The 24,162-nt window shown below is 44.2% G+C and overlaps 1 protein-coding gene across 1 annotated transcript; it reads left to right on the top strand.

The window, feature by feature from the left end:
- On the top strand, positions 1–20,083 carry LOC146174700 (acetylcholinesterase-like). Its single transcript, XM_084583905.1, has 4 exons — positions 1–216; positions 11,497–11,765; positions 15,848–17,064; positions 19,862–20,083. Exons 2-4 carry the CDS (start codon positions 11,508–11,510, stop codon positions 20,001–20,003), a joined length of 1,617 nt encoding a protein of 538 aa, XP_084440031.1. The 5' UTR covers positions 1–216; positions 11,497–11,507; the 3' UTR covers positions 20,004–20,083.
- The last annotated feature ends 4,079 nt before the right edge of the window (positions 20,084–24,162 follow it).

Genomic DNA, 24,162 nt, shown 5'->3' with positions numbered 1-24,162 from the left:
CGATTACGAGCTGCCCGCATTGTCGCATCGTTGTCGATCGCTTTTGCACCGGAAAAGTCGACCTTGACTCATGCGTCGAGCCCGACCGCAATCAGCTCCATGTTCGTTTATGCATCATAGCACGGTACTCGCGAACTGCGTAGCGTGTGCAACAGCTGCAGTCCGCTGGAGCGGCAGCCCAGTATCTTGCTTCGCTTGTGAACGCGCCCAGCACCGGTGAGTGAGCTCTGGGAAAAAATACATCGGAAGAAATGACTTGTTTTCTCTGAAATCACCAGTGTTATCGCATATATTGAAAATGTTACCAAGCGGATGTATGGATCCCCAGACTATTAAATTAGCATTTTTGGCATTTAGAATCAACTACCAGCCGCAAGCCAAAATAAGAAAGCAAATACCCCACCTGCTGGGGAACAATAAATGCAGAAATTAACGTCAGCGGTTTTATCAATCTCAAATTGAAAATCGCGCGCACTTAATGTCTGTGTGCCGCAAGGTAAATGCTCTTGCTTAGGCGCTCCGATATCAAGTGTATTGTTGGGGTTTCATTGGGCGCTGAATTTTTCATGTCTTTTTTTCGGAAAACTTTTTTTTTCTGTTACTTTTGCGAACGGAGTTGCGTAGTGCACTGTTCATTTACTCACAGGAGGTCCAGTTCAGATTCTTGGGCCTACTTCTAAACCCATACCTGGTAGCCATGGATGGCACATCATACGGGATAAAATATTTGAGTGCTTTTTGCGTTTAGTGAAGTATGCGGCGTGATGCGCTTTGCTAATTGTGCGGGTGAAGCTGTGGAAGCCTTTGTACTTTTGGTTGAGTGGGATCGTTCGGAATTTGTGTTCGGACTTGTGCGGAAATTGCGTTGATGGCGCCGAAAAAGTGGTAATTCTTTATCTGCTAATTCTGAATTCAGCCCGGCGTTTGCTTTACGTTACTCGACAAGATGACAGCGTATTAATATTTAGTTTTTCGATTGATATTTCTAGCATCTCAGTGATGCAAACAAAGGCCATATAGTCTTGTAACCGAGACGGAACGCAACTTTTGAAAGCCTTCATCATCTCATCACGGCAACCGCAAAGAAATTCCTTTGCTAATCGCTGCGTTACCTCGTAAGCCTGTGTTTTCCATTCCTGTTTATTATTGCAAAAGCAACACCCCCAATAGCCAAAGCGAGACCTCGAGTGGCGGCAGCTACGCAGTGAAGTAGCTACGGTCTCTTTATAAAATATTCAGCTTGCCATGACATTGGAATTCACGTTACCCCTATGCCAAGTTGCCAAATTGGGTCGTTCCTTTCGTATTGGAGGGTGATATCAGAATAAGCTTGTCAGACCCGTTTTCATTCTTGTTACTAGGCCTAACGACACGCAGGCACGTCCATGCGGCTTGGTTAAAGCGTGACGTTATATGTGCACTGGTAGCTTACGCTCTCGCGTCCTACTCTTAAAGGATGAGCTTAAATGTCCCCAATAATGTACCACCTTGCATTGATAGGGCGTGATAGGGGAATAATGTAGCAGGCAAAAGTGGCTTCGGCAGTCGCTTTCTTGATTCAACTAGGGTTAACCAAAGACTAACCACAAGCAATTTTGGAACAAGCAGGAGAATTGAAGGATTTTGCTCGACACTCCTTCAATAACGAGGAAACAACTTTTCATGGTGTGGCATTTAAATGCTCTCAACTTTCCCTGGCAGTCCACTTCCAACACCGCCCTTTCGAGGCTTTAGAACGGTTCTTACAAGTTGTGCATGCGTAACTGCCTGCCGGTGCCCCTCTGGTGTACTCCAGCCCTACACTCGCAGTGAAGACTCTATCCTCAATGATTTCTCAGCCGCACTTTTTCTCGATTTTAGGTTGGCTCCCCCAGTGCACAGGAGCGATTCCTGAAGCACTCGCGGGATTGGCACGAAACCTTTGCACAGCATTTGTAAAAAAGTTTCCAGCCTGTGGAGTGGAGCGGGGAGTGGAGGGGTGTTGAGTCACACTGTGTTGCGTGTAATGGATTTCTTTGGTTCTTTCTACTCTATATGTGTTGAAGATCGAGAAATGCATTTCCCCCTCGGAAGTGCAGGACTTCCACAAAAACTGCAGGAGCCCCACAACACGGCTACAAAAAACCCCTTGGTCTCTAAACTTTCGACAAAGAGTGTACTAACCACTTACAGCAGGCACACCACTACGAGTTTGCTAAGAGGAGACAGATGGTATTGTGTGGAAGTAGCGTCGAACACCATTTGTGGCTAAACTCGGCAGATCCTCTCATGCGTATTATGGAAACAAAGGTGCGGTTTGTGACCGGCTGGATCTCCCGGCATGCCGCTGTTTGTACAATACTCGGCGCTGTTCGTCAACAGCTTACAGTTATAACTGGAGCGCGCTTATTCGCAACGACTCGCATTGCGCTCTTGAGTATCCAAAGACTCTGCTGCTTTTAGCGCTCGTTGCCGCGGTTCACTTGGCTGAAGTAGCAGTGGTAGAGTCATTGCAACCATAAGGTTGTTGCTTCATCAACCACTCGGATTTTTACTACCAAGGAAAAAGCAAATGGGGGTTACCGTGCTAGGAGCAAGGAATGAAGAGAGTGACGGAATACGCACTCAGAGAGTAATAGTAAAAATCTAGCATATTTGCAGTGGCATCTGTTAAGGTCTTCGAGACCCATTACCTGGGTTTCCCGTCGTTGTGTCAGCATTAGGGCAAAGCCTGAGAAGATAATTTTATAAACATATAAATGCCAGTCTCAAATCCTTCACCTCAGTATATGGCGAGGAAGCAAATGCTTCTAGAGCTGTGCCTGAATGTTATGGGAAAAGGTGTGCGGTAACGCAAAACTAACCACTGAGAACAGACCAGGGCAATCGGTACATTGCTCGCGGGTGTCTCTTGCTATTGAGCTTACCTCTCATATTAACTCTGCCGTATGCCGACTGGCTCAAATTTATGTTTCGGTGAATATGTCGTTAAATATCGAGTTACTGAGTGGTCCTGCTATTTTTTGCCTCTTCATTTATTTATTTTCACGCAGCGTTGATAGTGAGATACTGAGAAACGACTTCCAGTTTTGTTAGGTCCTTTTTACGGCCCACTAAAATGTCAACACCCATAGGAAGAGCTCATGCCAGGAGGTAAGACGACAGAACTACTTGCAAAAGCGACCGCTGCGCATCGGCACAAGTAGTGGAATACTACTTGAACGAACGTCCGTTATAAGAAGTATTCAGTTGCCTCTCGTACCTCAACTTTCTTGTTGGCACACAGTACTAAGCAACCACGTAATACAGCTACCAGCTGTGGGCGACGACCCGACATTGACAAAAGCCCCGCTTAAACCAAGCCTCACGAACGTAGCTCAGTGGCCTAGGGGTACCATAACTTGGTCAGCATCCAAGACCCTTGGAAGGTTGGAAGGAAAACCGAGTGTCCCACCTCAAGTGAACAATTCAAAGTGGCACGTCCTTCCAACTTTAATATATCTTGTAGTCTCGTTTAATCACACCACTGATCGAAGAATTGTTGCTCCACCAAGTCACCTGCCAGGCCCGCGATTGGACGCTCGCAAAGGCTGCGACGGATTTCTCACAGAATGGGGTCTTTGACGTTATGGCGTTGAAACGAATAACAACATACACAGGACGTATGAGGCCGATAAAAGCGGACTGTCAAGCCCCGCCACTTCTGACAGCAGCTTGTACAGTAAAAGGAGGTTAATGGCTTGGTTTGTGCACATCCGGAGGATGCGCACGTCGTGAGCCACAAGTGTTAAGCTGAAAGCCCTACAATGGCGAGTTCTTTCGCTTCACTTGGCGCTACATCGTGCGAGGCTGTATGTGACGCTCACCAGGACTGCGCTTTCAGCGCATGCGCTCTCGACGCTGGTAGTAATTGATATCTCGATATCGTTGTCCAGGACGTAGAGGAAACGCCGCAGGAACCCATTCGTATTTACTGGTAGCGTAAAATATAGGCCTGTTCTCGCGAAATTTGAAAACTGCGCCTGCTGAGAGCGCACAGTAACGTCCATCAAATTGCATCACTCCTTGCCGCTTGCCACGCGACCTTCTCCGTTCCGCCCGCACTACCAGCACATGTGCTTTTTGCTGCTTCTGACTGCCTCTGCCGAAGCAGGAATGAGGAGGTTACGTGGTGCGTGTGTGCACGGTTTTCGAAATGTGCGAGAAATGGCCAATATTTTTTGGGGAACAGAGCCGAGGCTGATCGCGTTTTAGAAACTTTGAGAATCGGGATGACCATTATTAACGGCCAGCCAGACATTTCTTTTGCAACTAGGCGTCTATCTTTGCAGTTAAAAAGTTAGCCATTTAAATTTACTCGGTCGTCTCATTCGTTAATACGAATAACTGTTTTGTAACTCCCGCAAATACCTATATAAATTTGTCGAAAAGCTCCTCTTTTTGGTTTTAAAAATCTATTTCTAAATATCAACGGCGCTGTTCCTTGAAACCGTCGGGACGCGATTGTTGCCGCTCTGTTACGGCGTGAAGCCGGCGATCAGGCTGACATTTCTGCGTCTGCTAATGCAATGTAGAAATTTTCGAATTAACTTTTTCTTCAAAGTACTATTTAGAGCACGACCTCTACTTCTACAAATAAAGTATGCCCAGGAAACAAGAATGAATAGCGTTATTAACGTATGCAGTTAATACGAGAACTAACTGAACATTCTGCCTCTTACCTTGTGCCCGTAGTAGGCCCAGATACAGCCCCAGCGCTAAAATAAATATACATCAAGCTCCCTTTTACATATGCATTGGACCCTCTAAAAAACCTACCTGTGTATGCTTTCGCCACGCTCTAAACCTGCATGTTAAGTTCAAGGGCACAGTTTGCATCAGATGCTCATGCTGCTATGTGACTGTACTACACAGCTTTCAGCCCTAGAAATTCATGCATGCGAAAAACATGCTCGCCAATTCTCGTGCACAATTGCACTAGATATTTTTTTCAGCAGTCACAAAATTGCTCACCCCACAAAACTGGCCCTTTGGAGAGATGATATACCGAATGAAGAAGAAGAGCGATGGATAAAGAGTAAGCACTCTCTCGCAGCACGGCTGAGCTAGCGGCTCGGTACAACGACTGGCAAAAGTATGTTTTCAAAACTCTCGGTTCGAATTGCTGGCGTCTCTCTATGGCAGCGCAGCCCTAAGCACATGGTCATCAAGTCTTATGGCGATGCGGTGAGAAGGATGAGAGTGCCGTGTGAACACCTGCCAATAGGAGCAACAAATTTGCACCATACAACTAAGAACTTCGGTCAGCGAGTGGTTGATTTTAAGTTATTTATTTACTTACTTATTTTACCCTCAGGGTCTGATAACATTACAGAGAGAAGGGGAGAAACATAAGAGCGCAATATATGCAGCAATAATAAAGAGAAAAAAAGATAAAAGTATATACGTTCAGAATGCAGTGGGGATACACTAAAGCACATTTTAGTGAGCAAAAGGCAAGTATTGTGACAGTTACGATCATGCAAGCATTCAAAAGGAAACACTGGCTTTGCGAAATACGTTATAATCTGAGATTTTATTTATTTATTTATTTATTTATTTATACACAGTACCTACAGCGCCCTCACAGGGGCATTATTGTTTGGGGGAAACATCATAAATAAGAACTAACATCTAGTACACAATAAATTAGGCAAATGATGCGGTCTACACAGAATACAGAAAACCCATGCACTGTGGAAGCAGAAACAAACAAAGAAAAAATAAAAACCATTGTAGAAAGGCAAGTATACCCTAAACACACACACACGCACACACAAAAAAAGATACATTTTAAAATACAGCACTGCTTAAAGAATAAATCTTTAGGCATAATCAACCTTGAAAAAAATTTAAAAAAAGCAACATAATACACTGGCGCCGAGATTCAAGTGATATTATAGGGAACGTGATTGCAGCCTACACAAGTCCACAGGCCACCAAACAACCAAACCCAGGCACAAATCTTTTCGCATTATATCGCACGTTATGAGTCTTAATAGAGGCTTTACAAAAGTTAGCGCCATCTAGTGAAAGAGACAGAAACTGTGCGCGGCGGCCATGTTTTGTTCAATCCGCCCGCGCCTCCCATCGAGTACGCTGTCAACGTGCGCCTTCGTGGAACCCGTGCTTGCACTGCAATGTGCATTGGAATGATCACAAGCGATTGTTTCAGTTTTTAACATCACAGCAGTCGCTGCTAGCACCAAGCTCTGTTCGGAATGATGCCAGCATGTTGCTGCGTACAGTCGAGCGCGATTTGAAGGTTATCGCGCGAGCGTCGACCAGCCTTGCACTCCAGGCACCTGACGGCCGGGTTTGGAACAGGAAAAATCATGATTTCGCACTCTTCTCTCCCTCGTTCGCTGTTCCATACAACAACCATCACCCCCGCGACAAACTCACCGCCCTTTCTCTCTATTCTAAGCTTTCCATTTGTTGCGATAAAGTGTCCAATTTCAGATAATACCGAAGAATACGTCGTGCGCACAACGATCACTGCCTGTTCGCAGAACCAAAAGAAAAAAAAAGAAAGTGATGTCCCAACGGGAGTGACGGCTGGTAAAGGAACAGCAAAAAGAGTGAGGGAAGCTACCTTGATACCTCCCTCGCCTCGGCAAGGAATTCTGGGCCATGGCGCTGTTCATGTGCCCGGTCGACGCTCGCGCGATAACCTTCAAATCGCGCTCGACTGTACCTTCTGCAGCAAGCGCACCGTCGTAAATGCGCACGGAAACAAGGTATACGCATGTATGCGACCGCTCGTTTGCAATCCTAATCGGTTTTACAAGTGTCACTTGCATCATGTAAAGCATTACTGCACGTCCCTCTGACTGGGAGCTAGCTCACAGAACGTACTATCACTTAATACAGCAAGGTTGTTTTGCGTGCTATGGAGGCTTGTTAACTTGAAGGATAAGCTTATGCTTCGATGGAGGACACGGGAGAAGGAGCGATGCATCTATACCGGACTCTATAGTTCAAATACGTTCTTTGAAACCTTTTGTACGTAGGTTGCATTTACCATTGTGTATTTGATTTAAGACAAGGGCATGATTTCCGAAATTACTTTTCACAATCGTACGAAATTGTAGTGCTCGATGCAGAGAGCAATACGACTGTCTAGTGCACCCGAGGCACACTGCAAAAGCGGCTGCCAAACCCGCGGCGTCTAGTAAAGCAGAAGAAGATGACATCCCACTAGTGTGTTGTAATATGCTCACGTCCAACCCGTTTCGAAAGATGTTTTCACGTGATAATGCATGCGAAGTCCGGTCCGCGTCCAGAGCGCGCAGCTCAGGTTTGCATTCAGTGCCTTCATACTTGCTAGTGCGGCCGATAAAATAACAAAGTTTGCTTTTCACTTTTGTGCGTTTTATCGAGTCGTCCGATGGTTCGCTAATTGACAGCCACCTGAAATTAAGTTGACTTTGTAAATATGCCGATTATTTGTTTACTATTCCCTCTGTCAGATAGCAGACATTTGAAGCCTTAACCTCATATGAAAGTGCTGTCATGGGAAGCTTCGAGGAACTCGGAGGAAGAGGAACTCGGCTGAAACGAAAAGAAATTTGAAAAGTCAACTCACATTACTGCGAAGTGTCAGTGCTTGATGCAACTGGCTGTGTTCATAAAGTCAGATTTATATTATATAATACTGTTATAAAACATTAGGGGGACACTTAAGCTCCACCGTTAAGGGTAAGACGCGATAGAGTCTCTCTCTCACACATGTTTTCTTTTTTCCATGTGTGAATATTTAGCTTTTATTTATTTTATATTTTTACACACTGATACTCAGGGTCAGCAACAATCACCTTTCTATTCTGAGCAATTTGAAACCTTTTAACACATTCAATTATTTCAATTAATCAATTACACATTCTAAATTTTCATTAGCATCACTGGAAGCAGAAAATACCATGACACACTTTTTTTTTTGTACGCAGCCTCCCGATTATTTCCGAGACCCGTGCCAAAAACTGCGTTGACGGCACAGGCAGGAAAGTGCTAAACGTCATTCCGACTTACGTCAAATTATGCGCGTATCTTTCATCTCAGAACAAATTGCATCCTCGCTCATTTCACCAACAAGTATCCCACTGGTAGCAGTGGGATGAGCGACGGTGATGCGCAAACCAAGCAAACTCGCGATCATCTCTCATAGTCGTTAAAGTAAATAGCAAAGGCACACAGACAAAAAAAATATCTGCACATCACAAAAATGCTGTACCTGGATACGAATGACACTGCGCGGATCGACGAGGGGCCCATGCACGACTCGTAGAGCAGTTTGTAACCGCTACGCCTCGGCTGCCAAAATACGCTTCTTGGCTTCGCTAACAGACACCGCCAGGCAAGTAGTCGTATCGTCTTACCTTAATAATCATTTGTCAGCACTTTCCGTTATTGACCCGTTTCTTGTGCCTAACTCAGAGACCGTTGTAAAGCATCTTTTGGACGAGAATATGGCTTCTTGCTCTGGCTGTAGCATAGATGTGGTTGACTTGTTTTATTCTCTTCCCCATAATCAACTTCTACCATGTGTGAAGAATTGCATCACAGAGGATAATGATGAGTGTTTGTTTCAAAATGAGTGCGGTATAACTGTTGGATCCTTCCTGGAACTTTTGTCATTTTATCTTCAGAACACCTATGTAATGTGGGGCGATAAATTATTCATGCAGAAGTCTGGTGTGTGCATAGGTGCTAAAGTAGCCCCCGTTCTCAGCAATATTTATCTTAGTTATGTCGACCAAAAGATAGAGAGCGACCTAACAGGAAAGATCATTCGTATATTCCGATACGTAGATGATTTCCTTGTTTTAATTAGATCCTTGGATGCTGTAAATGTGTCTCAAATCCTTGACATTTTTGCTCGGAATGGTACGGGACTAAAGTTCACCTTTGAGGTTCCTCAGAAAAATGTATTGCAATTTTTAGATTTAAAGTTGACTTTTAATATGAATCATGTGTGTTGACAGTACTCTCCTAGGAGTGTAAAGCCTCTTTTAATCTACAAGTCATGTCACTCCAAACTTGTTAAATCTGGAATAGTAACAGCTTGTTTTAGGATGGCTGTAAATAAGTCTTGTGCACATCAAATGTTTAATAGCCTTGAAATCCAGGCTAATAGATGTAGGGAGGCTGGTCATCCAGACTCGGTGCTTGTAGCTAGTGCTGATAAGGTTCTGCGTTCTCTGAAGTGTTCCGGACAGATAGAAAGAAAAAATAAAAAATAAAATTGCAGTTGGGCCTTATATACATGCATTGTCACATCGGTTTAAAAAAGTAGGCGCAAAATATGGCGTACAGGTGTTGTTTTCAGCCCCTAATAAGATTGGCAAGGTAGGTGCAGCAGTTCAAAGAAAGCTGGGGGGCACAAGAAGAAAGAACAGATGCCAGGTCAATCACGCCAAGAGTGTCATTAGTTGTAGGTTGGGTGTAGTATATCAAATACCATTGTCCTGTGGCCGTACGTATATTGGGCAGACAGGCCGTTGCATCAACATTAGGCTGATGGAGCATGCGCAGTCCTTAAAAAAGAATGAAACAAACTTAGCAAAACATTGTAACGCGTGTGAGTGTGTACCTTTCTTTGTTGATACTAATATGTTCTTCATAAAGACCAGACTACTCGAGAAATCGCCGAGGCTTTCCATATTAACCGAAAGCAAAATGTTTGTGTTAGTAAAACGTCCGTCGCATTGACAGAAATAGAGATGACCATGCTGCACAATCGATAGTGCGTCGGCAGTGTTCACCACGTGCGTGTGATGGGGTGAGTTTGTTGATATAGATTTTTATAGATTTTGACTACGCGCATGTGGGTACAACAAGTGTGTGTACTTATATATGCTCCTCCGTTCTTCGATTAAATCAGTTGTCAGTTCTGCGCCGTCGTTGTCCACTTCTCCTCTTTGTCTCGTCTTTTTTGCGCACGTATACATTACTGTCCATCATGGTTCACCAACTCGCCCAATCAGCCGTTCTTCTACCGCCAGGGACAGAAGAGAGGTCCAAGCACAGCACACTTGGTTACAACATGAAAAGCGCGGACTGAACGGCGGGCGCTGACGGGCAAACACGAAGCGAACCAAAGCGAACGGATGGAGCGAACAAAATATGGCTGCCAGCGCCGGATCAGCCAGACTCATGGTTGCCAGACTCACTTTTGTAAACCCTCTGTTGTCTACCCTCAGTATGTTCTGTAAGGATATCCTTCTGCCAGCTCACGCTGCAACTCTTACAGTTTAAGGAAGTCTCTTGGTATGATCCATTGTAGTGACAGGAGCCTGAAGTCCCTCTAGAGTAGGAGTCATTCCATCACGCTAGCCACATGCACGCGCACCTCTCCTTTAGCGTCTGGTTTGGGAGAACACTTCAAAATTAAACTCGTGGCCGACGAAACATCTCAGCTGCATTTAAGGCGTGCTTCCCTGTGAAGAAACTTCTCGCGGAGCAAATTTTTCGTGGTGCAAATTTTGCAGTGGAGCGAATTTCCACAAAATATTCCGCTAGTGATTCACCAGGTGTTACGCAGCGCTCTCTCAGGGCCCCATTGCCGTGCGTGCGCTGATGTCTTGACGACCGCGTGCCAGAGGCGAGTCGGCCCGCCTGCTTTGTAGTTCGGGCAGCGGCAGCAGTACAACACACAGAGACGTTTAAAAACGCACATAAGCCAGTCCCCAACTCCAACCGCTTGTTCAGTGCGGCGAGGTCCTTGCTGTTGTTCACTTCTTACTGTCTTTAATTCTGCTCGCGAGTGGCAAGCGAGTGGGAGAGAGAGCGCGCATCGAGACACCCTGCACGCAAACCGGAGGGCAGCTCCAACGTGTGAGAAGGGGAGGGGCACCATGAGATGTGGGAGGATGGGGGAAGTAAGAGCGCAGGCTGAACGCTAGCAGCATTTAGAGGAAGAAGAGCGCATCATCCTCGCTCGGGCCGTTATTCAGCACGTTCCCACAGCAGACGCCCCAGTTTCAGTATTCAAACCAGCGGGTTCCTTGAAAGTCATTTCAAGCAGATCTCCAGCGCTGACAGTGGCTCGCTCGGGTACCACTGTCCGCAAGGCAGCAGAGCAACGCACTCTGCTCTACATCAGTCCACTCTGATGGAGGCGCTAATTCACAAAGGTTACTTGTATCTCAATCGCATCGAACAGCGCGACAAAACACGGGGACATAAGAAAGGACAACACAGGACGATCGCTGTTTTGATAAAAAGATCGTGCTTCGTCTACTTCGCCTCAAATTCTGAATAGGGCCGCAATGCACGTTGACGCTACCTATTCAGAGCAGGTGAAACAAAACGGAGCGTGAAGTCTTTGCCATTCTACGAATTTATCTGCTGCCTCGATAAATATTGCTCGTCACTCAAAATGACATAGCTAAAAGGTTGTCGTGTATAAGGCATATTCTTGGCGGTCGAAGAAACTGTGCACATGCGTAGTAAATGAGACTGTCTCATCTTTTACAGGATCAGTCATCATGATGAGGAGCATAGTCCTGCTGCTCCTGCTGAGGCTGGCCATGGCCGGTGACTCGTACGTGGAGAGGGAGACCACAAAGGGCCGAGTGCGAGGCATGGTGCTGCATGTGCTTGGCCGGGGCATCGAGCAATACCTAGGTATCCCGTTTGCCGAGCCACCTGTCGGCGAGCTCCGCTTCCGGTACCCGCGACCCAAGGAGCGCTGGACAGGAACCTTGGACGCCACAGACTCTGTCCCAGCCAGAGCTTGTCCCCAGGTGGGCCAGCTAGCTGATTACTTGCGAAAACCAACTCGCGCTTTTAACATGCTGCCAGAGTTCACCACCAATCGATGCTTTAAAATTTATTGAAATTTGGTTTAGTTAACGCATTCTCTAAGCCCACAGAGAATAATGCAGTGATACCCCGTTATAGTTTAGAAATCACGTTACCTGCATGATTACTGTTAGCATGGTGCTGCATGTGCTTGGCCGGGGCATCGAGCAATACCTAGGTATCCCGTTTGCCGAGCCACCTGTCGGCGAGCTCCGCTTCCGGTACCCGCGACCCAAGGAGCGCTGGACAGGAACCTTGGACGCCACAGACTCTGTCCCAGCCAGAGCTTGTCCCCAGGTGGGCCAGCTAGCTGATTACTTGCGAAAACCAACTCGCGCTTTTAACATGCTGCCAGAGTTCACCACCAATCGATGCTTTAAAATTTATTGAAATTTGGTTTAGTTAACGCATTCTCTAAGCCCACAGAGAATAATGCAGTGATACCCCGTTATAGTTTAGAAATCACGTTACCTGCATGATTACTGTTAGTAAGTGTATTCAAGGCGTGCTCGTGAAGGCTGCGCTACACTGATTCAAGCTCAAACATTCATAAATATTCTTATATACTTTTCTGCATCTGCACTCCATGAAGGGGGAGGTGTCAATTGCAGGTGTAATGGCGCTTGAGAATAGAAAGCCTACCCGTCACCGATTGCAGCAAGTTGAAGTGGTCTAGCAGCTGGTCATTACGGTGACTGCTTCTTTGACGGACACAAAAACTTCCACACGAAAGTTGTACGTCTGCCATACTTCATAAACATGCTTAGCGTATTTTGTAATGTTACAGCCATAGCATGAGACATAATTAAGGTAATTTTCTCTACGGAAAGGGCTGAGCCTAATTGTTACAGAGAAAAATGTTGTGGAAACCTGATAATTACCGCCGTCACTCCACTGACGTCCGCTGCAGCTCAAAACACCTTCCCGTTAATTCAATAATTAATTATACACTGTGCAGCTGCGACTACACTATCCCCAGCTCCATGTACTTTTCTGTAGGCCTTTTTTCGTCCTTCGTTTGCCTCTAAAAAGTAGGGAATGTCCTACCCACCCCGCATTCGGCACTAGCAGATCACGAGGATAAGAGACTAGCAAGCAAATTTATGGGACTTATGTCCGGGAAGTCACGAGAAGAGGCAGTTGTGCCGAGAATGTGGGTATCTCAGAACAGAGTAAAGACAACTGTGGTTTTGTTTGATCTTATGAGGCTTAACGTCCCAAAACCACTGAGGCTATGAGAGACGGCGTAGTAAGGGGCTCCTAAAGTTTCCACCCCCTGGGGTTCTTTAACGTGCACGGACATCGCACAGCTCACAGTCGCCTTGCTTTTCGCCTCCTTCGAAAAGCAGTCGTCGCGGCCGGGATTCGATCCCACATCATTGGGCACAGTAGTCGAACGCCCTAGCCACTCCACCACCACGGCGGGTTCCAAATCCAGCTATAAAGGAATGAAAAGGCGAAAAGCATCAGGTGTTGGTTCCAAAACTGCACATCTGTTGAACAACGGAGAGACATTGAGCTCTAAAAACATGACAATTGCGTGGCAAAAACGTGGCAAGTTTTCATAATGCCTCACGCTCTCGATAGTACCTGGTTCTTAAAAGCACGCAATAATTAGCTTAATTCATGAGAAAGGGGACACAAGATGTTGAATACTTTTCTTCGTTATATGAAACTCTAGGCTTTCAGGAGATGTGGACGAACAAAAAGAGGCACCAAAAAGAATATGCCTGTTCCGTTTTTTCGTTCTCTTTAGTTTCATCCTCATTTTGTGTAAGCCCATGGCTCTCATTTAACGAATAAATGCATTTATCACTAGCCTTTTTTTTTTTTCACTTTCCTGACTTCGAAGACTACATATCCATCAGCTTACTATCTGCTCTAGAAGTAATATTTCATTTGACGTTAAGTAATCGATTAGATTACATTTTGCTTGGGTGAACTGAATAGGTGATTTTTGAACGGACACTTGCGGATAAACCGCGTTATCATAAACCAAATAACAAGGAAATTCGCAAAGTCACGTAGCCTATACAGGCTCTTTCGGCGTATTCAACCTCGGATTTATAAAACTTTCTTTTTGAAGCAAAGAGATCGCACATGCAGAAGTACATGATCCTCTGCAAACCAGCGTTTGAAAATAACTGGGAATATTTGCTATCTGGCTGGTGAACTAATTTATGATCATTAAACAAACGTACTATTCCGCTTAACAATTATTAATGGAGATATTTGTAGCATGCCATATTCAGATAAGGGCTGAAATTTCGAAAATGTCATTACTTTAGGCATGGTGGCCGGCGAAATTTTTTGGTTTTGGCCTTTGCGCGCGGGCTCCTTGAAAGATCGCTCATGTTGCCGCATGCTACAAAGATTGCATACCCGTTACGTTAACGTACTTAGCAGTGTTGGAGTTTTAATCTGTGGTCGCTTCTCTGGTCGACAATAATAAAGCCGTGAGGAGAATAAACGTTGAGTGGATATCATTTAGCAGGCATAGTCAAGTGACGCATGGCAGCTTTTCAGTGGCATCATTCAAGCTAATGAGATGAGTCTATATTGACTCTTGCAGATCAGCAGCGGCGTTTGGCAATATAATTTAGCAGGAGTTTTGAATGCTTGTGAAATCGAGTTCGTAAAAGCATTTTTCTGCTACTTATAGCGTTTTACCTGGAAAATATTAACACACACACACACACACACACACACACACACACACACACACACACACACACACACACACACACACACACACACACACACACACACACACACACACACACACACACACACACACACACACACACACACACACACACACACACACACACACACACACACACACACACACACACACACACACACACACACACACACACACACACACACACACACACACACACACACACACACACACACACACACACACACACACACACACACACACACACACACACACACACACACACACACACACACACACACACACACACACACACACACACACACACACACACACACACACACACACACACACACAAATAAAATTGCTTCTTTCCTCGTTTATTTCTAGTGTTAGCAATTTCATGACATTTTGCTGCTCTAGTCTAAGGAAGTGCGTGGGTGGGCAGCAGTGCATGTTGGGTAGGGCTCTTTAGGCATATCCTGGAAGGAGCCACTGCGCTGCGCAGTAAGGCAGCGTCAGTATCCAGGTCTGCTGCTGGTGGTCATGGCAGGTCCACGTTTGGTCACGTCACTATATGGGCAGGAGATTTCACTAGAAAAGCAGGTAAACAACAGTCGCTGAGGCTTAAGGGTAAGATATGCATTTCAGGTAAAGAAACTGTGGGGATAACAAAGAGTTATGCGAACTGATGAATCTGAAGTAGATCTCTCTCTCAGAGTCTTCAAATGTGTGATAGGCTGCTCACATAGGAGATACTCTGTCCAGATAACCCTTGGCCAATGCATGTCTATTGACATTTTATGGAACTTGCGTGTAGAGAGGAGTTCCATAAACTACACAGCGAAATTCGTTAAATATATGCACTTTATTTGCAGCGTGACGACAAGTGCATAAGGCCTACAAGCATTTTTCTTTAACGGTAGTGTCATTTAAAGGATAAATAAAGGACAGGGTTCGTAGGAAAGATTATGTGATCTATCATGTCTCTGTCAGCTCCAGCGCTAAAATTCAAAACAATTAATTGCCACCTGTCGCAACTTCGATATGAGTTCAGTGTCCGGAACAACTTTTATTTCATTCTTTCTAAGCGTTACGGGGGTAAACCATGTTTTACACAGAGAGTGCTCCGCCGATGTCAGCTTGAAAAAAGCTAGCATGGTGCTCCTCTCCACATAAATTAAGGAACGAGGGCTTATCAGTTTTCATTTCAAGCATCAGAACGTCTGCGTCAAAAATACAGCGCTTAATCTATGTGAACAATAATAGACAGGCAATCTACATTTTCTAACAGTTACATACAATTTGTGATTTTCAGAGTGTTTTACTTCATAACTCCAGGTGGAGATGCTCCAGTTCGGGATCGTCAATGTCAACTTTACCGAGGACTGCTTGTTGTTGAACGTATGGGTCCCCCAGCGTGCCATGCAGGCAGGTTCCAGTCGGCCAGTGCTGGTGTGGATCCATGGGGGAGGGTTCACTTTCGGCAGCGCCATTTCTGCAGAGTACAGCGGCGCCACGATCGCCGCCATGTCAGATCTGCTGGTCGTCTCCATGAACTACCGCCTCGGCATTCTGGGCTTCATGAATGCAGACTCTCCCGAGGCGCCGGGAAACGTGGGCTTGTTGGACCAGGTCATGGCATTTCAGTGGGTGCGGCGCAATATTGAGTCCTTCGGAGGCGACCCGCAGCAAGTCACATTATTTGGCCAGAGTGCAGGTGCAGCCAGCGTGCACGCCCACGTGCTGTCACCGATGAGCAAAGGCTTCTTCCGGAGAGCGGTGCTGATGAGCGGAAGCATGTTCAGCCTAGACATGTGGGACATGGTGCACGAAAGCATGGCGAAGGGTAGCTCGGTGGCCGACATCGTCGGCTGCTCCAAAGGAGGAACGATCGACCTCTCATCCAACGCAGATGAAGTCGTAAGCTGTTTGAGGAATAGATCTGCCGACGAGCTGGTTAGGGCTGCCGCCGAAAGTGTGGCGCCGAAGGTCACCCCGTTTCTTCCTACTTATCATGACTCATTCATGCCCAGAATGCCACTTGCCGCCTTGAAGCGAGGTTTCTTTGGGCCTGCAGACATCTTGGCAGGTGTCACATCGGACGAAGCAGCTTTGCCGTTCTTGCTTTCGGCTAAGCCAGAGTTTGTGGCTGAGGAACTCTCAGGGTCAGATGAACTCGACGAAGCCCTCAGAGACGTTACGACAGCGTGGCTAAAAGGGCCCGCGCCAGATATTGCCGCCAAGTACGCCGCCGATGCTCCCGAAGGCGACGCCAGCGCTCTCAGGCGGCAGTACGTCGACTACTTGTCGGACCGGTTATTCAACTGCCCGCTGCGGTTCCTCGCGGACAAGCACAGTGAGAAGGGCAGCAACGTCTTCGCGTACGTGTTCGACCACAAGGCGAAGACGGCGCCCTTCCCCAGCTGGACGGGAGCGCCCCACACCTACGACACGGACTACGCCTTTGGCCACGTGTACGCCCAGCAGCCTGACTCACCAGATGGCCACATGAGCGCGGCCTTCGTGCGGATGTTGACGACCTTTGCCGAAAAAGGGTGCGTACCGAGTTCCTTTTTAGAAGGGTACACTTTTTCTATTTTTCGTGCACTGCAGCGCCCATACTCCGGAAATCGCAGCGATACCAAGTCCGAGCATGAATCTGAACTCATCAGAAAAGCTTCCGCGCATTCCTGTAGTGACAGTAAGCGTAACAAGTCATTCGTTTTTAAGAGAATTGAAATCAGATCTGGTGTCAGCATACGAACCTTACTTTTATGTGGGTCAGCTTGCATTTAGCCACATATTCCTAGATCTTATAAACATCTGCATTGTCCGCTGATGTCCAATTCAGACGAAAGTGGTGTATTTGCAGGCAGGTAATGGCCTCTCTCTGCACCGTGTCATGGGACGCTGCATACCGTCCAGTGGACAAAGAACAAATAGTACAAAGATTTCTTAACAAGCAAGCAAAAGTGCGTTCATTGGCGGTTATTTTTCGGTTTATATCGTAATTCACCTGGCAAGCGACGTGTACACAAAATTCTGTTTGCTTTTAGCTGGGACAAAATTTCATGCAAATTAGACTTTTGAAATAAACACCATCATTATAAATCTTCAACTTTGAAAACGAAGTGGTGCGAAGAGAGGTGTTTTGTAGAGACCTAAAGTTTTGTAAGAACATCCGCGGAACAAAAGAGGGCGTGCGCTTAACCTTGCTGCTGGAGTAGCCATAGTTTGTTCTTTTGGCCTCCTTTGTGCGAAGCAGGACAGTGTTTACAGACCAAACGTGTGTATATATATATATATATATATATATATATATATATATATATATATATATATATATATATATATATATACATATATATATATATATATATATATACATATATATAAAGGAAAGAAGCCAACAGCCAACCCTCATTTCCCCTTAATTGATCTGCTTATATATATATATATATATATATATATATATATATATATATATATATATATATATATATATATATATATATATATAGATAGATAGATAGATAGATAGATAGATAGATAGATAGATAGATAGATAGATAGATAGATAGATAGATAGATAGATAGATAGATAGATAGATAGATAGATAGATAGATAGATAGATAGATAGATAGATAGATAGATAGATAGATAGATAGATAGATAGATAGATAGATAGATAGATAGATAGATAGATAGATAGATAGATAGATAGATAGATAGATAGATAGATAGATAGATAGATAGATAGATAGATAGATAGATAGATAGATAGATAGATAGATAGATAGATAGATAGATAGATAGATAGATAGATAGATAGATAGATAGATAGATAGATAGATAGATAGATAGATAGATAGATAGATAGATAGATAGATAGATAGATAGATAGATAGATAGATAGATAGATAGATAGATAGATAGATAGATAGATAGATAGATAGATAGATAGATAGATAGATAGATAGATAGATAGATAGATAGATAGATAGATAGATAGATAGATAGATAGATAGATAGATAGATAGATAGATAGATAGATAGATAGATAGATAGATAGATAGATAGATAGATAGATAGATAGATAGATAGATAGATAGATAGATAGATAGATAGATAGATAGATAGATAGATAGATAGATAGATAGATAGATAGATAGATAGATAGATAGATAGATAGATAGATAGATAGATAGATAGATAGATAGATAGATAGATAGATAGATAGATAGATAGATAGATAGATAGATAGATAGATAGATAGATAGATAGATAGATAGATAGATAGATAGATAGATAGATAGATAGATAGATAGATAGATAGATAGATAGATAGATAGATAGATAGATAGATAGATAGATAGATAGATAGATAGATAGATAGATAGATAGATAGATAGATAGATAGATAGATAGATAGATAGATAGATAGATAGATAGATAGATAGATAGATAGATAGATAGATAGATAGATAGATAGATAGATTTAGCTTACTGCATGTCCGCAAACAATTTACGAGTAACAACGCTCTGTCTGTCTCAGATGCGTTTGTGGGCTGCCCCTCGCGTGCGCCCTTTAAGCGAATTCCAGTGCCTTATAATCTGTTTCTTATAGTTGGATGGTTTGTTTGTAAGGGTAACGAACGTTTTTTTCCGCTATTTATTCACTTTACCTCAACTATGTATCAATTAATACGCTCGCCTTACTAGCCTCACCATGAAGTAAAGTAGGCATCTGACCGCACAGTACTGTGTACACTTTGCAACCTGTCAACTCTGGCAGGTGACACGGTGACAGGCAATCTTCGCGTCCACTTGTGGGAAGAAACCACCATACCAGAGTCGCTCATATAGCCTCAGTCGCTTTGGGGCGTTAAACCCCATAAACCAAACCAAAAAACTGAAAGCGAATAGTAATGACTCACCAACATTAAAAAGCAAATAAGAGCAAAAGGAAATAGATTACATCAACACGTTTTCACTGCTAATGATAATTTCAGAAGCCCTTTATTTTTTCCTGAACTGCCACATTTCTGTGAAATATGTATTTATAGTTTTCATTTGAAACTGCACGTCTACCCTCGGGTGGATGTCAATACGGTTGCTGGTTAATCATTTTGAGTTACAAACTGGAATCAGTGCAAACCCACATACAGAACAGCACGCAAGGAATGCGAAGTCGTGGCGAAGAGTGTATATTAGTATTAGTAACCACACGATGGAGTAAATGAGCCGTGCTATAAGCGTTATGCAACATATGTGGAATAAAGAATCGTGTCGTTTGATCACTGTGTCTAGGTGCATTTTCCAGCTCAAGCAACATGACATGATTTTTGCAGGGTTCCTCTGATGCTGACAGGGAAGAAATGGCCAAAGTACACGAAGGACTCCCCTGCCATTATCGTGATGGGTCACGGTCGGTTCAACGAGACGCGAAACTTCCGCGAGAGTCAGTGTGAGCGCTGGAAGACTGTGTTCTGAGATTTAAAAAAATATTTATGTGTAGCTTTTGCTATAAAGCCTTTTTTGCCAGGGAAAAATGGAGGACAATAAAATAGTATACCCAAAAGTTTTTTTCTTTCCTTTCTTTCTCGGGTAACTAACTCTAACTCATGCCAGACCAGAAATTTCATCAAAATAGTTCCCGCTTACAGACCACTGCCGAAAGATTAATATGGAAAACGGATTTCTCAAAGAAACTAAAACATAGCAAAAATATTTTGCAGTGCGAAACGCAAATTTTATCAAAGAATCACACTGGAAATTATAAACCTCGCATGGAAGGGAAATAATATACAGTGTTAATACAAGTGCTCAGTACAAGCTAGCCTAACTTGCAACTTTTGAGTAGTGGCGTTTTCTGTGAACTCCGCACCCGTTCATGGGCGCGTGACGATTGGGAGGCTTTTTGTTTTTCCATTACAGAAATAACATTTCCACAAGTTCAAATCTACCCACAAGAAATGTTTTGCCAGAAACTTGAAAAATACTGAACATAAGAATATCGAAGATTTATTTTCAAGCACACCAGAGTTCGAGAACATTTAAGGGCATAATTTTCACTAATTCTTTTTTAGTTCAGATCAGTATTCCCTGCTTCATTGACTTCCCAAAGTATCGTTTGCTGCCACATGGCATTGGTGAAGTGGATCACGTTTTTATCTTCATTCGCAGAAATGGCGAGACGGGGGAAGTTCTGGAGGGTGCTGAATGTTCCCAATAGAGATTAGTTCTGCACATCCTGTATGCTGCGGCGTAACAAATATTGCGTCTTGTTTCAGGCATTCCAGAAGCCAATCTAATCAAGCGGTGAGACCTGGAACCATGTTTTCGATAAGTACCAATAATACGATTCAAGTTGACTAATAGCCCTGTCAGCATACTTGTTAACAAACGAGTGTTTGCAAAATTATACGAGAACAACATTGATTAGCTGGTAGCTGGTCGTTTAGAGGCGTACAAAAGGAAACCATCATGGAAGCATTTGCAGTATTGTCGCCGTTTTTAAATCTAGCCAGAACATTTTTCCGGGCGGCTGAACAGCTTCGTCCGAGCAAAACATTCTTTTGCAAAAAGTAGCAATGTTTTCGACCAGATATATCAACACAGATGGTACTATTTTATATTGCAAATGTTTTATTTAAACTGTTGAAAATAAGCATTATACTCTTGCAATCTTTTTAGATTTTCGCAGAGGTTTTGGCATTTATTATTATTGAAGAATTCAACGAGATACGTGGAGATGCTAATAATAAATGTTTTTATATGCATAGAGGCAGAAAAAAGAATGCGTCATGTAAATTTGACGGAACTGGTGAATTTTGGCGTCTCCGTTTTTTCTAATATGGGGCTTCTATATTTGTTAACTGTTTATATCTATGACGTTGTTAACATTCAGTTACTTACTAATATTGTGTTTAGAGCTCATCACATAAATGTCCTCTTTTCGGGCACATATGTGTTCAAACAATTGAACAGCAAGAAACTGCCAAGCTTCAAAAGTTAATGAGTTCGATCGCCGTTATCAACTTTAAACATTTAAAAACAAAGTTTGTGCCTTTCCAGAAATGCAATAATCCTGTAAAAGGGCATATCAGGCCGTGACTGAATAATTTAGAAATTGAGCAACATACCTATCTTTTTTTGAGTGTTATTTTGGCATTGATCGAAGCTTGACAGATGATAATAACATAAGGTTGAAGATGGCCAGATTGTTATGTTAACGAAATTGAAGGCAAAGATATGAAATACTTAGCAAGGTATCAGACACTGACGCCAAGCAAATGTAGGATAATGTTTTTTTTTCCAATATATTAATATGAAGCAATAGCATTATCTTGAATATAATTAATTAGAAATAAGAAGTAAAGCCGCATGAAGCCGGTTGGATCTGATCAGGAAAAAAAGTCGGGTGCAGCACTGGTGTGAATGCACTTTGATAAAAATAAAAGCGGGCAGGGGCGATAAGATAACTGCTTTCAAAAAATAATATTATAGGGACCCTCAAGCTCCGCCTTAAAGTAGACGTCATACTGCCTTTAATAGATCCTTTTAATTCCGCCATTTTTAATATATTTTGTTTAATTTAGTTCTGGAGGGCAGGATGGCGCAGTATCCGAGTCACTTCTCTGTGGACACTAGATTTACAATGAACGGCAGATGATTGGAGTTACTTATATCTTCGTTTCGAATCCGTATTGCAAACTAACAACCAATTTGACTGGCAGAGTAGTACGACACCACTCTGAATACTGCACAAAAATCTTTTTGGTCACAATTTGGTGCGTAAAGCCAACGCTGGCCTGACTGCGACAGGGCCCTTGCGCGGCTCTGCAAAAAGAAAAAAATAATGACCACGGCAAGTTGTGCCAACATAAGGGACGCGAAGATGGCACCACTCTTATCATGGCCATCTCAGAACAGCATTATCTTTCCCTTCGGCTCAATGTCGAAGAGCACTAAAAAGTATTGACATGACCTATATTCTCTTGGATGTGTTACACCGGCCTGCATCAGAACCAAACCGTATCTGCGGCACTAAAAAAAGGCCGAGTGATACTTGACCGTCTCAACGTCAACCCCATAGGCGACGTCCAACACGGCGACGTCCCTTTCCGATAAGCGTCTATAACCGCCTCGTCACCAAACCAGTCCACATAAAACATGCTACCTGGCCGCCATGATATGCGCTGACAGCGTAAACCGCGAGCACGGGATGAAAAAAACAAATTTGCCAAATGAAACCACATACAACCGCGCCGCAATAAAATCTCGTAACCGCTCCCACAGTTGCGACCGCCCCCCCCCCCCCCCCCCCCCCTTCCCCCCCGGAAGCACAGTCCTAAGCAACTCCAAAAGAGCAATAAAAAAATCTGGAGGACACTTAAGTTTCACCTTGAAGAGTTGAACGCGATAGCGTTTAAACCTCAATGCTTTGAAGGCGATGAATGGATGTATAAGCAGTATAAGGCTTTGAATCAGGTGGTGGCTAGCGTCATCTGTTGCGGCGCCGTGCGATGGAAGGAATTTTCCAATGAGCGCCGCATCGAAGGTAAGTAAAGCGGTAATGTTCTTTGCTACTCCTCAACTATTACTTCCGTAATCAGTTTTCTGCTAATAATGCACCAAAACTTTAGTTGACATTCATTAGGCCGTTCATACATTAGGTCCACCTTTATTCGGAGAGACGCAGTGCGGTTCTGTGACTGAGTGGTTGCGTGCTCGCCTCGCACTGCGACGGAGCCGTGTTCGACGCCGCGGATATCCGCAAAACTTTTATTGTTTCTTTGCTTTCTTCCGATTTTCGCGTTACAAGCACAGCACCGACAGCGGCGTTTCTGCGACACAGGAACCTTAACGCTATCGCGTGCAAGTTTCTCGGTAGTATTCATCTCCCACCACTCTGCACGCATCATTGGTGGCTCAACTCCCGACCATAAGTTTCGATAACCGCCCACGGAAGGAACTCTGAGAACGAAGGCGTCGACTGACTAGCCCGATGTTCTAACCAACCTGGCGGCTGGCCCCACGAATCCAGATTTTCAGGTCGAGGCTTTCCATACCTTCGTCGAAATTACTAACCTTCAAAGAAAGGCGAAACGCCAAATTCCGCCCCGTCACCCCGACTTAAATTGTGTGCAAGCCACAATGGTTCGCAGGTTGATTATCCATGCTTATCCGTTCTAGACATCACTGAACACAGACGGATAGTACGACGCCACCAGCCAAAACTCTAACCAGGGAGAAATTTCCGAGAAGTGTGAGAGACAGGTGTGTGAACGAGGCTTTTTTCATGGCCTCCGAGATCACCCCCGCGCGCGTGTTTTGTGGATCTCGGAGGCCATGCTTTTTTGATCGTGGTTTGCGTCTCCCTCGACAGATGGCGCGGATCATTGGGGGGGGGGGGGGGGTATGCAAAGGATTGCCAATGATTAAGACAAGGCTTTCCTCTATCACCGCTGCTGTTCATGCTTTATATGATAAACCTGGAACGGAGGATACACGACAGTCACCTACGTTTTTAACCTGTCATATAGATTAGGTGGAAAGGCGGTAGAGCAGCGCCTCCCCGGTTTGATGTATGCAGATGATATTGTGCTGCTAGCTGAGCGTCTGGAAGAATTGCAAACTCTAGTTAAGT

The sequence above is a fragment of the Amblyomma maculatum genome, chromosome 11 (genome assembly GCF_055883805.1).
Source record: "Amblyomma maculatum isolate TAMU_Amacu chromosome 11, ASM5588380v1, whole genome shotgun sequence".
Taxonomy (NCBI): Eukaryota; Metazoa; Arthropoda; class Arachnida; order Ixodida; family Ixodidae; genus Amblyomma; species Amblyomma maculatum.
The sequence above is the reverse complement of the archived record's forward strand: the minus strand, read 5'-3'. Positions and strand labels throughout refer to the sequence as shown.